Here is a 19,744-nt window from a genome sequence, read left to right on the forward strand (position 1 = left end):
ATGGGGGACAGCAGGAGGGGGCTTCTTCAGCCCTGACAGTTCTGTCTTTTTCTGTTTTCCCTGGATGGTAACTACACAGCTGCATTCACTTTTGGGGAAGTCATCGTGCTTGCAGCATGGTGGGCACACGCTTCCAGATGAATGTTATATTTAATACAGCTTTATGCGATAACAGTAACAAACCCAGAGGACACTTGGACAGCCTTCTCTTGTGTTGTCTTTTACCGGATGAAGATGCTCTAACCCTTAATCTCTTCTGTCCCTTATAGTACCAAACTGATTGTGATTTTAGTAGAAGATATGGTATTTTTTTAAAGAATAAAAAAATGCAGAGCTACACTGAATCAGGAATCTGTTTGAGTTAAATATATTGGGAAAAAAATTGGAAATTAGGAGTTTGTAGGTTCTGAAAAGGATTCCCTTTCATAGGGATACAGGAAATAGACCCTTAAAATGGAAAGATAAAGAGAGCTAATCAACTGCTTTTCCCATGCCATTACTCTAACCTTATCTGCATATGGAAGTACGGAAATTGTAATGCATAAAATTGCCTTGTTTGGATTTGTGTGTTTGTTTTGCTGAAGGAATGAAACGGACTAGAGGGAACTGGGTAGGAAAGCGTTCTGTACCCCTTTCTTGTTCTACCAGCTGTGAGCAGTGAGTTCCGCCTTGGCAGATTTCTGCTTCTCAAATACTAGACTGAGGGAGGACAGGCTTCCCTCTTTAGTTGCCCCTCCACACAAAATCCATTACTTTTCTTCTGTCCTGTAATTTTTTCCCCTTAGCGTTTTTTGCCACAATCTCTTATCTGTTGGTGACCTTTCACATTCTGTGCTCTTGACTGGTATGGATTTATTTATTGTATTGGCCATCTGGGCTATTATTTCAGTAGAGTTGTGAAAGAGAATGAGGCAAATTCGTATGCCTAGCCCACTATTTTGAGTCGGCATTCTTCTGCCTATAACTTTGAAGCATTTGTTGAAATGATGTTTTAAATGTTAAAATTAAATGATCGTATTAAGCTATTTCTCACTCTAAACAAATTCAGCCTGACTTTGGCTGTAACCACACGTCCGCAAGTAATGTGCGTTCAGCAGCAGCGGCAGCAAGAGGAAATCTAGAATAGTTCTTTATTTATAGGCTTTGATAAAAGCCCCCATGTGTTGCATTCATAAATAGCAACCCCTACCACTTGTGTGGAATGTTCTTTTCAGTGGAGGCATGATGCCAACGCAGACCAGTGAAGACCTGTGTCTTCGTCTTTTCTATGAAGAGGAGAATTACTTTGAAAATCCTGGCCCTTTACCAAAGTTAGATTTTTCTCCAGTAGATACAATTTCTCTTTAAACAGCCATAAACTATGTATTATGACATCACCAAGCAAAAGACTCTATATGCATTTGGTGAAGCCACATGGATTTAAACTGGTAATTGAGAGCTTGATGCACAGGCAGAAGATTGCAGTCATGCCTCTGGTGAAGTGTACAGAATTCCGACTTTTTGTCTAATAATTCACGGTTGCTATGGAAGAATGATACCGTTTCTCCCCAGTGCCACTTGCCAATTGCACAGTGGTGAGATCTCAGACGTTCTTCATAAAGCTGGCTCCTTGTATTTATTTTTTATGTTCATACTGACCTCAGCAAACCATAGTTTGTATTTCGCCTGCTTTTTGTTTGGAATCTTCAGTGAATCTGTCTTTAAAAAATGGGGAAAAGAGATCAAGAGGAAGAAAACCTTGATATTCTGTATCCATAAAGAACATTCACGGTGACTGAGCATACATTTGGTTTTATTGGTTTGGGGAGAATACCAGTTTGAAACAACATCACACTAGATGCTTTACGGAGTCAACCGGCCTGGAAAAATGTCTTCTTTCTCAGGCATGCAGCTCACTAAAGCCAAGGCTTTCTCAAGAAGCTTTCTCAAGGTGTTAGGAGCTGAACAGGAGGTTTTCTCTACTTCTTAGAAGGCTCTTGGATTTCCAGTGGATATATCTTTAAACGCTAACATAAATTTCAGGCAGAAGATACACTTTTCTCTCCTCAGAACATTAATGTTGAAAAAAACCCTCGTTCATGGCTTGGCTTGTTTGATAGCATGTATATTTCTGTCACAGCAAAGAGATCAGTCTTTGTATCAATTCCAGTCCAATGGATACTGCTCATGTTTTTAGTCAAGTGTCTTTAACAGAAAACATCAGCGGCAAATAATTAGACAAACTTTCCAATACAGGAAGAGGTGCTTTTTAGGACTTGTTGGGACTAAAGCAGTCAAAGTGATACTTCCACAAGCAGAACTCAACACATCATCTGCAAAGGCATTTTGAAGATTGACTTCAGGGAAATTGGAAAGAAGAAAGAGAAGGCGGCACAGGCATGCATTGTCGCACCCCTGCTAAACAGGACTGCTGAAATAGTGCTTCTGTTTTAGTACCGTCACTGACATAGTAGTCTAGGAATTATATAATAACAGTAATTATAATAATAGTAGCCCCATTTTATAGACAAAGGAACAAATAGTTACAGAAATAACAAGTGGTGATAACACCTGATTCGGGAAGCCCAGTAATATGTAAGACATCAACTAATGTTGAAATGACAGCAATTTGGACATTTTCATCACTGTACAAAATTAAGGAAAATTGTTGACAATGATTTTTCAATATTTACATACCTTGCTTCCAAATCTGTGGTGGTGGAAATGTTATTCTTTTTTCTTGATTTGATTTGCCTGTTCCACAATTAATTCTGGTCTACTTGGCTTGGAAAATAGATAACATCTTTCGATCTCTGATTATTGATGCAATTTGCAGCCTTTTAAATACGTTAAGAGAATAATCAGCAGCCTTTTTACTGTTGTTATCACAACGCACTATGCTAGTTATAAATAGTCAAATAAGCTTGTAGTCCAGCAAACACACACACACACACACACACACACACACACGAATAAGTTGTCCAAATTATTTGGCTTTCCCCAAGGTTCAGCTGAAATGTACTACAAGCTTTTTCTCCATTATGAAATTCTATTCCAATATCCCCTGAGATATGAAAATGGATTAGGGCTTGTGGGGATTTAGAATTACTCTGTGACTTCCATCCGTACACCCGTCCTAACCTGTTTACTATTTCTTCTCTAGTCATTGCTTCTTAGTTTGGTGAATTGGGTGGGGCAGAGGATGATGAGTATAAGGAACTAAAATAGTAAGGATCAGGAAAAAATTTCTATCTATTCAGATGTGCTTCAAATTTCCAAAACCATAAAAACATTGTGCTCCTTCTGACTCCCTGTTACCTTAATCCCTAATAGATAATTAAAATTAAGCTAAAAACATACATTGCTAGGAAAACATGGTCAGATGACCCTATTAAATTTTGAGATAGGAGCACTGGTCATGAAGTGGGACTCAGAGGGAGGCTGGATGTAGCCAATTGTTAACACTTTCTACATATTATTCAATTATTTGTGCCCATTTCCTACAGTCTTCAGAAATAAATGGCATGAAGGGATGCCTGGGTGGCTCAGTCGGTTGAGTGTCTGACTCTTGATTTCAGCTCAGGTCATGATCTCAGGGTCGTGGGATCAAGTCTTGCATTGGACTCCACACTTCTCTTTCTCTCCATCTCCCTCTACCTGTCACTCTCTCTTTCTCTCTAAAAGAAAGAAAAGAAAGAAATGGCATGGAGCTTTCCTCTGTTTTGCAGATTATTGTTTTGTCTTCTTTTCATACACATGCCCTTGGTTGAATATGCTTTCAGTGGTGCTAGTGAGAATGGGAGCCCAGCTGTCATCTGCTGGCCCTAATCTCTCTCGTCACAGTGCAGGGAGGTGGTATGGCCGGGCCGTGCTCTCAGGGAGCCCAGACCAGTGCTGGACTGACCAGGTGAAAGGAGAGGTAGAAATCCTGTGGCATGGGCCTCCTCCATTGCCTCTATCCATTACCTCTGGTGATGGAACCTAACTGGGAAGAGGAAGCCAGGGTCAAAAGAGCCTGGGGACGAGCTTCTTCTGTGATCTTCGCGGGCTGTGGCCATGGATTTGAAAGGGAACAGGCAAATGGTTGGCTGAGCCACGGACCAAGTGGCACCCAATGGAACTGGAGTTTAGCTAAACCGCAGGATCCGGTCAATCATGGTTTGCTTGCGGCCCCCTGCAGTCATACATACACTACTGTGCCATTTGTTTTGATGAAAACATTCTCTATGTTGATTTCCTTTGTGTTTAAAGACTTCCTTTTGTGGTTTTCTCTTTAGCGCTTGTAATCTCTAACTAAAACAAAAAATTAAAAGACAAAAAAAGAACACAGATGAGAAAATACCAGTATAGTGGTAGAAACGTGCATGTAAGTCTTTAAAACGACGCTTGCATATTTGCCTTTCCTCACTGAGATATTTTTGAAAATGTACTATGGAGTCACAGTTAGACTTTTTGAAAAAGTCTCCTAAATCGTCCTTACTGTGCTGCGATTAAAAGTTACCCTTTGTTTTTCAGGTTTTTGCATAATAACAAATTATCGAAAATTCCGGCCGGGAGCTTTTCTCATCTGGATTCATTAAAGAGACTGTAAGTGAAAGGAAGCGTGCAAACACAGAAACCATATGATTTCCCCCCAAATAAATAAACCCCAACTGATGATTTGCCTTTGTCTCCTTCTGCTGTGAAAGATCATTGCAATTCTAGCGTGGTTGAGAGAAAACGGTTTTGTTAACTGCACAGCGATAGAGGACACAGATAGTCTACTGAGCTTTTCATGTATTCCCTTAGAAGTGACATTCAAAAGGAATACTGAAGACAGAACTTTCCTCGGTTCTCAGTAATTTCCTTGCTGGTCAAATCTAAAGGCTCCCAAGACTTCCTTTTCCTTTCGCTTTTATTTAAAAAAGAGATGTGAGAAGTTCCAAAGAAAGTCTGACTCCTCTGGCCAGACTTCACAAGCTGGGCCTCGTTGCACCAATGGTTACAGGTACAGTTCATTTCTTCCGACACTAAACAATTCAGAGCGAGCACCCCAATCCTGTTTTAGTCTCCAGCTGCCTCGCTTTTCCGTCTGCCTCTGTGAATCACTTGCCTTTACCCTGATCTGTCTCTGCACCCCGCTCTCTGGGTATACTTCTGCATCGTTGATGGATTTCTGGTTGTTATTTTTCCCCTGGGTGAGTTCCAGTTATCAGATAAAGATCAAATGTCCCGCTTCCCGGTGCCAGTTGGAGGGGACACGGGGGCAGACTCACAGAGGTTTCTCTCTCAGCCGTCTTGGGGGCCAAGTTGTTGCTGTTGTCTTTCTGGTGTGATGTGCCCAGGTCCAGGTTGACAGGCAAGGGAAGGTGAAGATTTAAGTAGGTATCGGAACACCGAGGGAGAGAAATGTGTGTTGTACCTGGATGTGTGAAATGTGTGCCTGGAAATCATACTTGGAATCGCTGTGTTTCAAGGATCACGAATCATCAGGAGGAAGGTCCATCCAGCCCCAGTCCATTGTTTCAGGCGTCCGTGCTCTGTTTTCTGTCATGGCAGTTCTCAGCGTAGATGCTGCCTCCCCCGTCTTTTCTCCTCGGGCTGTGCTCTTTGTGCTCAAACCCACCAAAGCCTTGCTTGGTGATTCTCTTCACCTGCCAGAATCTTACTTCTCAGAGCTGGTTGCACTGGGCCGTTTGGAAAAGTACGCGCGTGGATTCTCATTTGCTGTTGTAATAGACTTTGTCTTCTAGAGCAGTTTCAGGTGCGCAGAAAGTAGTGAGACTTCCCACGTACCCTCTGTCCCCACACACAGCCTCCGCCACTCTCATCCCCCACCAAAGTAGAATAGCTCTTAAAATCCACACGTCGGGATCACCCAAAGTCCGTAGCACATCTTAGGGCTCACCCTTGGTATTGCACATGGTATGGGGTCAGATGAATATGTAACGACATATAGCATATGGAACGTCGTATGGAATATTTTCACTGCCCTAAAAGTCCTCTGTGCTCCTCTGTTCATCCCCTCGTGCCCGCAGCCGGCTCCATAGTTTCATCTTTTCTCGAATGTCATATGACTGAAATCTTACAGCATGCAGCCTTTTCAGATGAGGTTCTTTCACTTAGTAATAGGCACTTCAGATGCCTACATGTCTTTTCATGGCTCAACAGAGAATTTCTTTTTAGTCTAGAATACTAACTAGTCCATCGTCTGGTTGTACCACAGTTTATTTCTGCCTTCAGCTGCTGACGGACATGTGTTTGCTTTCAAGTTTTGGCCATTAGAAATAAAGCTGCTAGAAATATCCACGTGTAGGGTCTGAGTGGACATAAGCTGCACGTGCTTTGGATACATACAAAGGAGCACAGGTCCTGGATCTTATGGCAAAAGTATATCTGGTTTTTGAGAAATTGCCCGGCTGTCTTCCGAACTGGCTGTACCAACGTGGTCCCACCGGCAGTGAGAGGTCACCGGCATTCAGTGTTGTCAGGGTCCTGGATTTGGGCCATTCCGATTGATGTATAGTGGGATGTTGTTGTTTTCCACATTCTTGGTTTTGAGTCATATCTGGAAAGTGAAAAATACCAAGATATTTTGCAACAAGGCAATAGGATGCTTTATTCTGGTAGTGGGAGGAATATGTTTTTTACTTGCCTTCTTCCTTTTCTTGTTGAATTTGTTATACCATGTGTGGTTAGAGTCACTGTCTTTGTATATTTGCGGTTATAATTCCCATTAAATGTTTCTTTTCTACATAGATTTCTACCTGGGTATCATTCTTGACTTCTAAGACTCTCAGAAAGTCTTGAAATGCTAAATCCCTTGTTTTTTCCCCTAATCTCTTTGTGCTATTCTTTCTTGTTAAATATTAGTAGCAGCTTTTTTGTTCTAACCTCTCACATTTAATGAAACGCATTCACTCCATTGCTGGAACGCACACAGAGAAGCAAATACTAATCAGGAAGCAGAGGCACACCTTATTTTAGAGTGATGTGCCGTTGTGTATATTCTATGCATGCACTGTCTTTATTTCAAATGTTTTAAGCCACTTTTATTTATTTATATAATATAATTTATTGTCAAATTGGCTTCTATACAACACCCAGTGCTCATCCCCACAAGTGCCCTCCTCAATGCCCATCACCCATTTTCCCCTCCCCCACCCATCAACCCTCAGTTTGTTCTCTGTATTTAAGAGCCTCTTATAGTTTGCCTCCCTCCCTCTCTGTTTGAGACAATTTTTTCCCCTATCCTTTCCCCTGTGGTCTTCTGTTAAGTTTCTGAAGATCCACGTATGAGTGAAAACATACGATATCTGTCTTTCTGTGACTGACTTATTTCACTCAGCACAATAGCTTCCAGTTCCATCCACGTTGTATGTTGTGTTGATGTTGTGTTCATAGATGGATGGTACACTGGTCCCTTCTGGTCATGGTAAACTGACATACAGACGATCTGAGCCAACTCTTCCAGGGTTCATGAGATCTTGGTCAGGCTGAGATGGTGAGCCCTGGTACCTGTTATTCCAAATCCTCAAACCTGTGCCTATCCAGGCTCTAATTTATACATGAAAATCAGAATACAGGAAAGTAACTGAAGGCTAGTTAAATAAGCTATGTGTACCATCAAATAGATTCCATCTTCAACAGTGAAGTCTCTCCACAATTGAAAGAGTGTCACTGCATTGGTCGCATCTGGGAGTCCGAGAAACCTGTGTGGTTCACATGTGCCCTATCAGCACTGGGAGCCGTAGGGGACACCGGCTAATGGTTTCCCCGTCCGTTCCATATCATTTCTAACTCATGGCGACCACGTTCCTTCCAAGAGTACTGAGAAAGTTAAGGAAATTCTTTTTAAAAAGTGCTTTTGGATCTTTATGTGAAAGGGATTATGTAAGCGCAAGTGATATATTACTGTATTTTCAAATAGAAAGATTTGAATTTGAACTTACCATGTGCTTTTTTATTCCCTTTCAAATTGCCCATTGAGCAGTGAACAGACCCAAGTGGGTAATTATTTTACTGTTGTGATTCTTGACTGAATGCGATCAAAGAGAAGTTGTCTTTGATTTAGCACATCGGGTGTGATATTTGATGTAAGAGAAACTTCAAAATAGAGGACAGTGAAATGGCAGTGATTTTAAGTGTATTACTAATAAGTATGGGCTAATAAAGATTAAGACAACCCACTTTTATTATTGATAAAATAGTGTTTTATCTAGTATTATCTAGTGTTTTATTTTTCAAAATTTATGGCTTTAAATGATAGGCTATGTTTTAAGTAGTGCTTTCTCAGTATAAATTTGGAAACACTCAGCTTGTAAAGCCTCCCCAAATGGATTTTTGTGCAAAAATACAGTACTATAGGGGCGCCTGGGTGGCGCAGTCGGTTAAGCGTCCGACTTCAGCCAGGTCACGATCTCGCAGTCCGTGAGTTCGAGCCCCGCGTCAGGCTCTGGGCTGACGGCTCGGAGCCTGGAGCCTGTTTCCGATTCTGTGTCTCCCTCTCTCTCTGACCCTCCCCCGTTCATGCTCTGTCTCTCTCTGTCCCAAAAATAAATTAAAAAAAAAAAAAATACAGTACTATATGTTTTTTCACTACCATAAAAATTCTAGTACTATATGTTTTTTCAAATATAAAGGAGGTTTTTTTTTTTTAATGTTTATTTATTTTTGAGAGAAAGACAGAGCATGAGCAGGGGAAGGGCAGAGAGAGAAAGAGACACAGAATCTGAAGCAGGCTCCAGGCTCTGAGCTGTCAGCACAGAGCCCGATGAGAGGCTCAAACTCACGAGCTGCGAGATCATGACCTGAGCTGAGGTCGGACATTCAAGCAACTGAGCCACCCAGGCACCCCTCAAATATAAAGGAGTTTAAGTGGCAAGTGAAAAAAGAATAGCCTATAGTTGTTTTATTCATGGTTTGTATCCCCTGCTATGGATGAATATTTTAATTGAAGTCAGTGGTCATAAAAAGAAGAAATGAAATCTTATGCTCTAGTGTTGTTAAAACACACAGGCATGAGGATACATATGGGAAAGAGTGGATCACTGATTAACGGAGGGTTGTTATGTAAGCAATGATGACATCAGGGAAATGGAACATTCAAGAATGTTGGGTCCCAAGGGAGTTGTTGATGTCCTGGCTTTGGTTCAACTCAGAAATCTCATGGTGATACTAAAGTGAGAATTTGCACCTTAATATGTAACAACAAACTGCTTTTGATAAAATTACCAGACATTAAACTCAAAACATAAATCAGAATGAACTTTGGGCTCCTTCATGTTGAAATAGATCAGTTTTTTAGCAAAGTAGCTGGTTCAGTAAATCAGTCAGTGACAAGGGACAGCCAAGGACACTGAACCCAATACCTTGCTGAACAAGTACCAGTCAAGTGTTACGTCTTATACATCACTCTGGACAAGGCTGAAAGTATTCTCCGTTTCAGTTATGGCTTTATTTTCTCTGTTTAGTGTGAAATCTTGATAGAAGCATTCAGCAAATAAAATCCATACCATTCAGTAACCTTTTAATGAATGTGAGATTTTTCCCCTTAATTTTAACTATTTAATGCTGCTAAATATATCTAGTTTTCAGTGTAATACAGTTCGAGTACAATATAACAATCTTATGAATGAAGCATCTACAATACACTTCACAAAATTATCAGACAATCTTTCTTAAATTTATTAAAAAATGTACAATTTTCTCGAATTATAAATTCCAAATCTAGAGAAGAACATGATTTTTTTTTTTTTTTTTACTTTTAGCTTACTATTCCCAGTAACTTGCTATTAATACAGATTCCTAAGTTAAAATTGCTAGGTGATTTTTAATTTTATATGCAAATTAATCCTTTAAATTCCTTTGTTTCCCAAATGATTTTAAAGGACATTTTATACAATTATTAAAAAATATAGCATTTTTAAATTCTTAAAAATCACATAAAGCATTACTTATGACAATAAAATTTGGACAACATAACATCCCGATCATAAATATATTCATATTATCATTTCATCCCTTGAATTCCCTTGTGCAGAGTGTGACCTCATTACCGCTATAGACAGACTTGTGGATTTCATTTAACTAATGCTGCCCTTTCACCCTTCGGATGGATGAAAGAGATAATTTATCACTTTGTGTACCCTTTTGCTACACATCTTTTGGAAAGAATGGAGGTACACACCATCAATCTCTTTGGTTATCTATCAATTTTATTTCATGAGAAAAAAAAAAAACGTGCTGGAAGGGATTTGGAAAACGTAGTAAAACTTAGCGAAAGTGAACAACTTGTGGGCCTCGATTAGGAAATACCACAAAAAAAATGTGAAGGGCCTACCCATCCGGTCTGCCAGAGACACTCCCAGATGTGGGCCTTTGTAAGATGGCATCATTTCCAGTGATAGCCAGGCCTTTTAACGCACACACACACAAAGAAATTTTAAGAAGACCTGCCTCTGTCCTTTGGGAAAATTGAAGACACAAGAGAACACAGGCCTATCCATACTGATGTCAAGGTGGTTTGCAAGAGAAAAGAGCCAGTCATCTGAGGCAGCTGCCCAAATCAGACACAGCACGTTTATAGGCCTCGTTTGGGTAATAAAGCCTCTACTCTTTCTTGTAAGTAACCTCTGTGAAAAAGTTAAAAAAAAAAAAAAGTATACTACCAAGTGTAAATTCTCTGCTCTTAACATTTAAAAGATCTGTAACATTTCACTATGTATAGTTTCAACTCTGAGCCTTCTCTAAGACAAGTAAGCATTCATTTGATCCTGTAGTTATTAAGGTAAACTTACAGGTAAGCATGTGTTGTAGTCTGTTGATAGGTACCGACGAATCCTGGAGTCAAAAATGTGACTAAGGAGGTAAATTGGAGGCCGTTAAAGATTTTAATTCAGAAGATGCAAACAACATTAATAGTCACTCAACAGTTGTAATTCTTGCCTGCATGCCTAGGCGTCTGGATTCCAATGCCCTAGTTTGTGACTGTGACTTAATGTGGCTGGGGGAACTTATGCAAGGCTATGCCCGGAATGGCCAAACTCAGGCTGCTGCTACATGTCAATATCCCAGAAGGCTCCAGGGACGCTCCATTGCTTCCGTAACGGTGGAGGAGTTCAACTGTGGTACGTAATTTTCTCTGTGCATGGAAAACGGAGTTGTCTTTTGTTTGCCTTTTCTATAAAGGTTTGTTAATACAATGTTGCATTTAAAAGAGCATAATATCAAAAGATGCTATTAAGAGATTTAGTTAAAAGTATGGTCAGTTTCTGTTTCATTATCTGCATTTTCGCTTAAGGGAGTTTTTATCATCATAAACAGAGCTGGGAAAGTCCTTGAGGATCATTTAATCCAACTTTCAAATTTCCTCAAATATTGAGGAAAACTGTTTTTCAACAAGGTCACAGGACACTGTGACCGGCATTAAAGTTTCCACTTATTCCTCAGCATCACTTAGTGCTGCTAATGATTAATAATTGAGGTTTTTCAGGGGTGCCTGGGTGGCTCAGTCGGTTGAGCACCGACTTCAGCTCAGGTCATGATCTCACGGTTTGTGAGTTCGAGCCCCGCGTCGGGCTCTGTGCTGACAGCTCGGAGCCTAGAGCCTGCTTTGGATTCTCTGTCTCTTTCTGCCCCTCCCCCACCTGTGCTCTGTCTCTCTCAAAAATAAGTAAATGTGAAACTTTCTAAAAAACAAAAAAATAAATAAATAATTGCGGTTTTTCAACTTTAGATCAAATAGTTATTAGTATTCACAATATTAATGCAAACTTTGGATTTGATAAACATAGCTCATATTCTGGCAGCTTTGATAAGGCTATCAGCCTTTACTTGAAGATCCAAGTACAGCTTCTTAGAATATTATTTGGTTCTCACCTCAAGCTTTTACTATAAATAAGATAATACCTACCTGTGTATCTATCTAATCTATATTTATATATAGCTTTAAATATGAATAGCTGAATGTACATACATACGTGTGCATGTGTGTGATAATTGGACTCCTTGGAGATTTAGTCACGTGATAGCTTACAGCAGACATTTTCTTTCTAAAGTCCCATTCACCGGAGGCCAAGTTTTTTTAACTTCTCTCAGCAGGTTATTTGGAAAATTATATCAATATGATTTAATTCCATCCAGATTGAGAAGAAATGTAACTTGGTCTTTATTTCCAAATAAATCGCAAATTGGTCCATACTTTCCACCTTTACTACCAACTTCAAGTTTATGTTGTGGTCCAGTTTGCCTGGAATACAGTACATCTTAACCGGTGTCCTGACTTTCATTTTCCTCCCTCTCCAATCTATTATATTTGGGGAGATCTTTTAAAATACCTATCTGCTTATATAGTCCTTTTTGCTCTGACTCTTTTATAGCTGCCCACACCTGAAAATGAAACACGAAATCCTGAACAAGGCCACGCTTCCTGTATGTTGTATCCTCTGGCTCCTCTCTGTATCCTTGATCCAGTCTTCCTGTCCGTTTGCTCAGTGAGGTTTACCCGTCACGATGGTCTTGAAGTTCCTAAAAGTTCTTAAGCTTTTTTCTAATTCAAGGGCTGTCTGCATGCTTTTTACTCTGTCTACAGTATTCGTCTTGCACATCTCCTTATAATAGCCCTCTTCTTAAATATGAATTACTTAGAAAGGCTTTATTTAATCTCGCTTTCTACCCACCTTCTCCCTATCACACACACACTGAGTCAAGTCCCTTTTTATAATCTGTCTATCAAATCACCATTTATTTTTCTTAGTACTTGTCACAATATATTATTATACATTTTTGTGTTTGTTTAATTTCAGTTGTTTCAGTGAAATGATAAGCCTATGATTACAGAAATTTTGTTTTGATCACTGTTTCATTACTGGTCTTAGCATTGGGCCTGACATACTGTAATGTTGAATTTTTTTTTTTCATAAATATATAGATGAATCAAACTACTTTTCCAAAAAGGGTAAGGCCAAGTGTTGATCATATGGACTTTTGATGAAGTGGTTAAGGTTGGGACCTGCATAACATTCTTCAGACATATTAGATCTGGTTATTTGTTAAGGACTGACAATCTCAAATCATGTACTTATGAAAAGAAGAGTTTTATCATTTAGAAAGGTTTAGAAAAATTTGTTAAGTTTGCCATAGAAAAGTGAAATTCCCTGTCTAACATTTTTCTCTCATAATTTAACTTCAATAATCTTATTTGATTCATTAAAAATCAATCTACTTTCTTATTAAAATAATTTAAATGTTTCCGTGTTTTACCTCTAATTATTACTTGAGAAGGGAAACATTCATTTATATTAATAAGGAATTTTGCTCAGCCAGGTTTGAGGTCTAGACATACAAATTCTTATAAATTGTATAAAGTGGACGTTACATGGCTAATTGTCTAGAAGGCTGCCTACAAATTTCAAGCTCAATTGAAGTACTTGGCTTGAAATATCGACCCATAAAATCAAACTTCTTCCATAAATATGGTTGTATTGAACTACTAGAAATAAAAGCACAGGGAAATTTATTTCATCTACCTCATTAGAGATTCCTTTGTGCACCGAATCTTTCAAATTTCTGAAGTTTTGTTAAATATATGTCTAATGTCTAAACTGGCATATTACTGGGTAACTGCGAGACAATCTGTAAAACTTTAATGTAGACGGATATTAAATATTCTCAATCTTAGGATACTATAATTTTGTGTCCTTAAAAATACCCCAATAATTCTTTTGTCACAGAGAGTCCCCGAATTACTTTTGAGCCCCAGGATGTGGAGGTAACATCGGGGAATACTGTCTACTTCACTTGCCGAGCGGAAGGAAACCCCAAACCGAAGATTACTTGGATACATAACAAGTAAATATTAAGCATGGATGTGTGTCGTATTCTCTTTCCAATTTCATTAATCCATTTATCTTGTTTCAACTAGTTTATCTAGAGATGAAATTTCCCAAATGATCAGAATTTCTTAGAGACAAAAATGTCTTTTAGCATTCATCTTTTGACATGTCCAAATTATCTGGAGGACTTCTTAAAATTTATATTTCTAGACATTAATGATTGTGAATTTGACTAAAGGGATTTTGTATTATTTCTAGTAGGAAGTAGTGGGATAATAATAAACTAGCGTGTTTTAAAATCTGAACATAATTAGATATAACCTCATCTTAATTATTTTAGTTGCAAACTGGCATTTTACATTTGGTGTTGCAAATTTCACACAATAAATCGGTATAACGTGATGTAAGTGAATTGGCAATAAAGGATATACAAGATTATTTAAAATACTAGTTATTTCTTTTATTCTCATTGCACTATTTGATAAAACGTGGTATGTATCAATCTAAAAGTCTGAATATAAAATTAAATAGCAATAACAAACTTAAAAAATTAAACGTCTAAAGAATGAGTGGGAAAGTGATATGAAATAGATACATAGAATGAACTACATGTTTGATACAATTCAGTCACAGGACTTGGATAATTATATTTTCATTAATTACATTATTGGTACCTAGCATGCCTCGCACGTGTCCTTCCCAGGCTTGCACAAAATCTCATTGTTTTCTGTCGTGTGTATAATCGACACTATATTTTTATGCTTTTATTCACAAAATATTCTGATATTAAAATAGTTTGCGTCTTTTCTGTATATAATTTGAATTTGTAATTTTAGTGAGAAACCCAGACATGTTTGTAAAATGTGTTTTTAATTCTTGCAGAAAACTAATAAGTGTAGGTTAAAAATAGCTTGGAAAGAAGGCAATTATGAACACTATTAAATTTGGAATCTGGCCCAGGAGAAAGACTTCAACTGATAGAAGACTTCAATTTATTTCCATCTGGAGATTGTTCAAGGGTACTTGAGAAACAGAAATTGCTGCTTGTCATGTCTTCAGACTGCTTGCTCTGCCTTCTTACAGTTTAAATTCAGTCATTATGTTTTCAAGGTTATAAAGGCACTGAAATAGTATTTAGAAAGGGACAAGTGAAATCCTGTTGCCTGATGGAATGTATGGCATAAGGGTTTTAAATATGGTGACTAAAGAAACTAAGATGCATTTAAAAGGAAACAGAGAAATGGAAAAAGAAGGAATAAAATGAAGGAAAGGTAAAGTGTAGGCAGAAATTTCTGTTACTGTATTAACCATTTTGCATAGAAAAAAAGTAGAGGTGAAAGGGAAGAGCTGATACCAAGCAATATTTAACATCACCAAATCTTAACTCACCCATTATTTGTCGTTGAGTATTTTTTTAAATAGAAAGATAACATATAGACTGAAAGTGCATGAACTTAAAGTCTAGTAGAGCAGATAATTTGAAACAAACATCTATTTAACATAAACCAAGCTAAGAAAAAAAAATACAGCCAATTCATTAGAAGCTACCTAGGTGTCCCTTCCTTAACACTCTCTTTTTTCCTCCCCCTAGAGTCCTCTATCCTGACTTTAGGGTCCATAGAGCAGTGTGTTAAGAACTGATTAGACACGAGCAAAGGTAGAATTAGAGAATTAAAAGGTACGTTTGTTGGAGTCAATTAGCTTTCCGGATGGTTAAGAAACACAGAGACTATAATTCAAAGGCCCAGGACATATCCAGTAGGAGTTCCAGAAAGATAGGTTAGAAATAATGAGCTGGAGTCAATGTTTAGAGAAGTAATAATGAGGACTCTTTCATAAATGAAAAAAATCACGAGATTTCAGAATAAGAACTGTACTGATTCCCACCCAGGGCTTAAAAAAGAAATCTATACCTGGTGCGTTATGATCAGAAAGTTGAGAGATAAAACCTTTCATTCCAAGATAATTTTCAGATTACTTTCAAATGCATAGCGATTACACTGACAGTTAACTGTACATGGCTAGAAGGCAATCGCATATATTGAAATGTTTGAAGAAGAGAAAATCTAGTTTCCTTCTGTTTTATATTCAGCTAAATTATCTGACAAGTAAAATGAAGACATTTGCAAAGAGTTGAGCCTTACTTGGGGATATTTGCTAAAAGTAATACAAGTTAGAGAGATGTGATATGCAAGAAGTAAAAGTAAAAAGCAATGTATTTTTTTTCATTTTTTTTTAATGTTCATTTATTTTTGAGAGACAGAGAGACAGCATGAGCGGGAGAGGGTAGAGAGAGAGGGAGACCCAGAATCTGAAGCAGGCTCCAGGCTCTGAGCCGTGGGCACAGAGCCCAATGCGGGGCTCAAACTCAGGAGCCGTGAGATCATGAGCTGAGCCGAAGTCGGACGCTCAACCGACTGAGCCACCACGCAGGCGCTCCAAAAGCAATGTATTTTTAAACATGTCGATAAATATGAATAAATTGAGATTGTTAAAGTATTGGCCAACTTTAAAGTAAGAGAGAAGTAAAATGTTAGATGATACGAATAAAAATATTGTAAGGAGAGAGGACATAATTAAATCGTTTCCATGTCTCATTTTTGAGGTGTAGAATGATATTAACTTTGGATTTAGAGAAGTCAGGAAGGCCTGGTAAAAATTATGGTAAAATACTAAGAAACATGAAGAGACTACAACTATTCATACTTAGAGAAAGGAAAGAGTGATTAAAGCAAACTGGACCAGTCAACAAAAGGCAGGGAGAGATAGAATTAAGACAAAGGCAAGGCAGAGGAAAGAGAAAGTGAACAAAATATCTCATTAGAAATAAGTTTAAATACATTAGTAAAAACAATACATGTACAGGTTAAATAGCCTTTTGAAAGACATTATAAGATTGGATTGAAAAATTCAGGGGCGCCTGGGTGGCGCCGTCGGTTAAGCGTCCGACTTCAGCCAGGTCACGATCTCGTGGTCTGCGAGTTCGAGCCCCGCGTCGGGCTCTGGGCTGACGGCTCGGAGCCTGGAGCCTGTTTCCGATTCTGTGTCTCCCTCTCTCTCTGCCCCTCCCCCATTCATGCTCTGTCTCTCTCTGTCCCAAAAATAAATAACGTTGAAAAAAAAATTAAAAAAAAAAAATTCAGCTGTGTGGTATTTATGTGTATCTAAAACATGATACTGGGAGGTGTTATATGGGTGAACATATAACAGCAATGTTGTGTTAATCAAAATAAAGGTGCCATATCAATATTAATATCAACCAAAATAAATTTCAAGAAAAAAAGATAATTGCATATGATTAGTAATTGCATATCATTAGATCACAGTGATAAGAGCAGCAATTCACTTGGATATAAGAACCATTTTTGATGTAAGTTTGGGAGATTCTTTAGGCTTCTCAGGAGGAGAGTAAAGTGATTACCAGTACCTAGAAATAACAATCAAAATAATTTTTTGATAAATGATTGAATTCAAAGAGGAGGGAGACTGTTCCAGCTGGAAGAAGGAGTAAAGGCACAGGATAGAACTTGCTGTGATAGGATCAGGAAAGAGAGTGCATCATATTTGTTGGGATGAAGGTTTTGCTTATGAAAGTAATAGAAAAATATGAAAATTAACTGGAAGGCTGATGACTTTGGCTTTTCCTTTATAATCTTGGAGTGCCACTGGAAGATGTTGAGCGAGATAGTCACGTGACTAATAGAGGTTTCTAAACCAGCCATGCTTTTGAAGATAATTTAAGTTTGTGGGCATGCATGGTAACTTAACTTATCTTTCTATTTCTGGTACCTAGCCACAGAGCCTAGTTCTTAGAAAGCCCTTTGTAAATGCTTATTGCAATGAATTCCCTTTAATAAATCAAACCTGTTTGTCGGCACATTTGCAAGGAAAACAAAAATCTGAGAACATTGTACTTGTGCGCACCTTTGTGTTTTTACATATGATTGCTACTTGGTTTGCACCAAGTTGACAATGTGATACGTATATTGAGACACGAAGACCTGCTTTGAATTTTTGAAGGAACAGTATGATTCGTGAGCAAACAATTTTTATCAGCAAACAGAGAAATAACCAGGGAAAGGGATTGGTGCGTTGTAAATGCGTGGGTTTGATGTGCTGGGTTTAATTTTTTTTGGTTTTATACTATTTGGTTTTTGTGGGTTTAATTTTTTTGGTTTTATACCATTTTAAAGAGCAAAAATTGCTGAACTCTGTTGCATCGTCTAGCCAGAAGACAGATACCGTATACACACTTGGTAACTTTCGATATTTTGGGATTCAGTTTTAGAACGAGTTTTTCTTGCCACATTTGCTTTATTTCTCTGTGTGTAATGTGGGTGTACAGCTATTTTCCCCCTCCTCTTCCTCCTCCATTTCCTTTTGTCCCAATTCTCCGTCACAAAGAGGCTGAGGCAGACGCTATGTTGTTACTAGCCTGTCATTTTACGAGACTCTACCTCCATGAAGGAGGAGACTATGTCTGTCATGTCGTTCCAAGCATCTGGGAAGGGTTAAATTATAGTTTCTTATAAAAGGATACAACTCAGGAGCAGCCAGATGGAGAGGGCAAAGTATGTGGGAAGGGGTGCAGACCTTCTGTGCTTTCCGAGTGTGATGCTCCCCCAATATCTACGCGTTTACCAGTTTGGAAGCCCCAAGAACAAATTTTTTAAAAATTTTTTTAACGTTTATTTATTATTGGGAGACAGAGAGACACGGAGTGTGAGCAGGGGAGGGGTAGAGAGAGGGGGGGGACATAGAATCCGAAGTAGGCTCCAGGCTCCGAGCTGTCGGCACAGAGCCCGACGCGGGGCTCAAACTCACACACTGCGAGATCAGGACCTGAGCCGAAGTCGGTCGCTCAACCGACCGAGCCAGCCAGGCGCCCCTCCAAGAACAAATTTTAAAGAAACTAAATCATCTTTGGAAAAGATGCAGTTCCATTATCGGTGGCATGTTCCTTTGCAAGTAGTCTTTTTTTTTTTTTTTTTTTTTAATTTATTTTGAGAAAGAGAGCATGTGTGAGTGGGGAAGGGGCAGAGAGAGAGGGAGAGAGAAAGTCCCAAGCAGGCTTTGAGCTGCCAGTGCAGAGCCTGATGCGGGGCTCAATCTCACGAACCATGAGATCACAACGTGACCTGAAATCAAGAGCCGGATGCATAGCTGACAGAGCCACCCAGGCCCCCCTTTTGCAAGTAGGTCGTCTTCATTGGGTGTAAGGTTAGATGATTTTAGAATTGTGTTTAAAATCATTAGTTTAATACTAAATGAGACTTTTGAATGTGGGCACTTAAAGAAAACGGGCTTTCTGATGATCATTGCAGGTTACTGACACTGAGTAGCTGTTTATACTTACAGGAATGTCCGTCATCTAGTTCCCTTGCCTATGCCTTGCATGACTGACCGTTCAGAAGCACTATTGTTTTTCCTAAAGCGAATCTCTTCAAAAATAGCAACTTGAAGTTCTTACTAACTGGTAGTTTTTCTCTTTTTTTTTTCTTTTTAATTTTTTAAGTTTATTTATTTTGTTTTTAAAAATTCTTCTTTTTAACGTTTATTCTTGAGAAAGAGGGACAGAGTGCAAGCGGGGGAGAGGCAGAGACAGAGGGAGACACAGAATCCGAAGCAGGCTCCAGGCTCCGAGCTGTCGGCACAGAGCCCAGCGCCGGGCCCAAACTCCCGAACCGCGAGATCATGACCTGAGCTGAAGTTGGATGTTTAACCGACTGAGCCACCCAGGTGCCCCTATTTAATTTGAGAGAGAGAGAGAATGCAGGAGAGGCAAAGAGAGAGGGAGAGAGAGAATCCCAAGCAGGCTCTGCACTGTCAGTGCAGAGCCCGATGTAGGGCTCAAACTCACGAACTGTGAGATCAAGAGCCAAAACCAAGCATCAGATGCTTAACCGACTGAACCACCCAGGTGCCCTAGTAACTGGTAGTTTTTCTTAAAA

General features: G+C 38.9%; 1 protein-coding gene across 1 annotated transcript in view; it reads left to right on the plus strand.

Moving 5' to 3' along the window:
* The window catches only part of PXDNL (peroxidasin like), a 360,062-nt gene that overhangs the window by 226,158 nt on the left and 114,160 nt on the right, over window positions 1–19,744 (plus strand). The window contains exons 6-8 of the mRNA XM_049633716.1: window positions 4,495–4,566; window positions 10,918–11,087; window positions 13,692–13,809. Of these exons, the coding sequence (XP_049489673.1) occupies window positions 4,495–4,566; window positions 10,918–11,087; window positions 13,692–13,809 (360 nt within the window). The remainder of the gene's footprint in view (window positions 1–4,494; window positions 4,567–10,917; window positions 11,088–13,691; window positions 13,810–19,744) is intronic.

The sequence above is a fragment of the Panthera uncia genome, chromosome F2 (assembly GCF_023721935.1).
Source record: "Panthera uncia isolate 11264 chromosome F2, Puncia_PCG_1.0, whole genome shotgun sequence".
NCBI classification, from domain to species: Eukaryota; Metazoa; Chordata; class Mammalia; order Carnivora; family Felidae; genus Panthera; species Panthera uncia.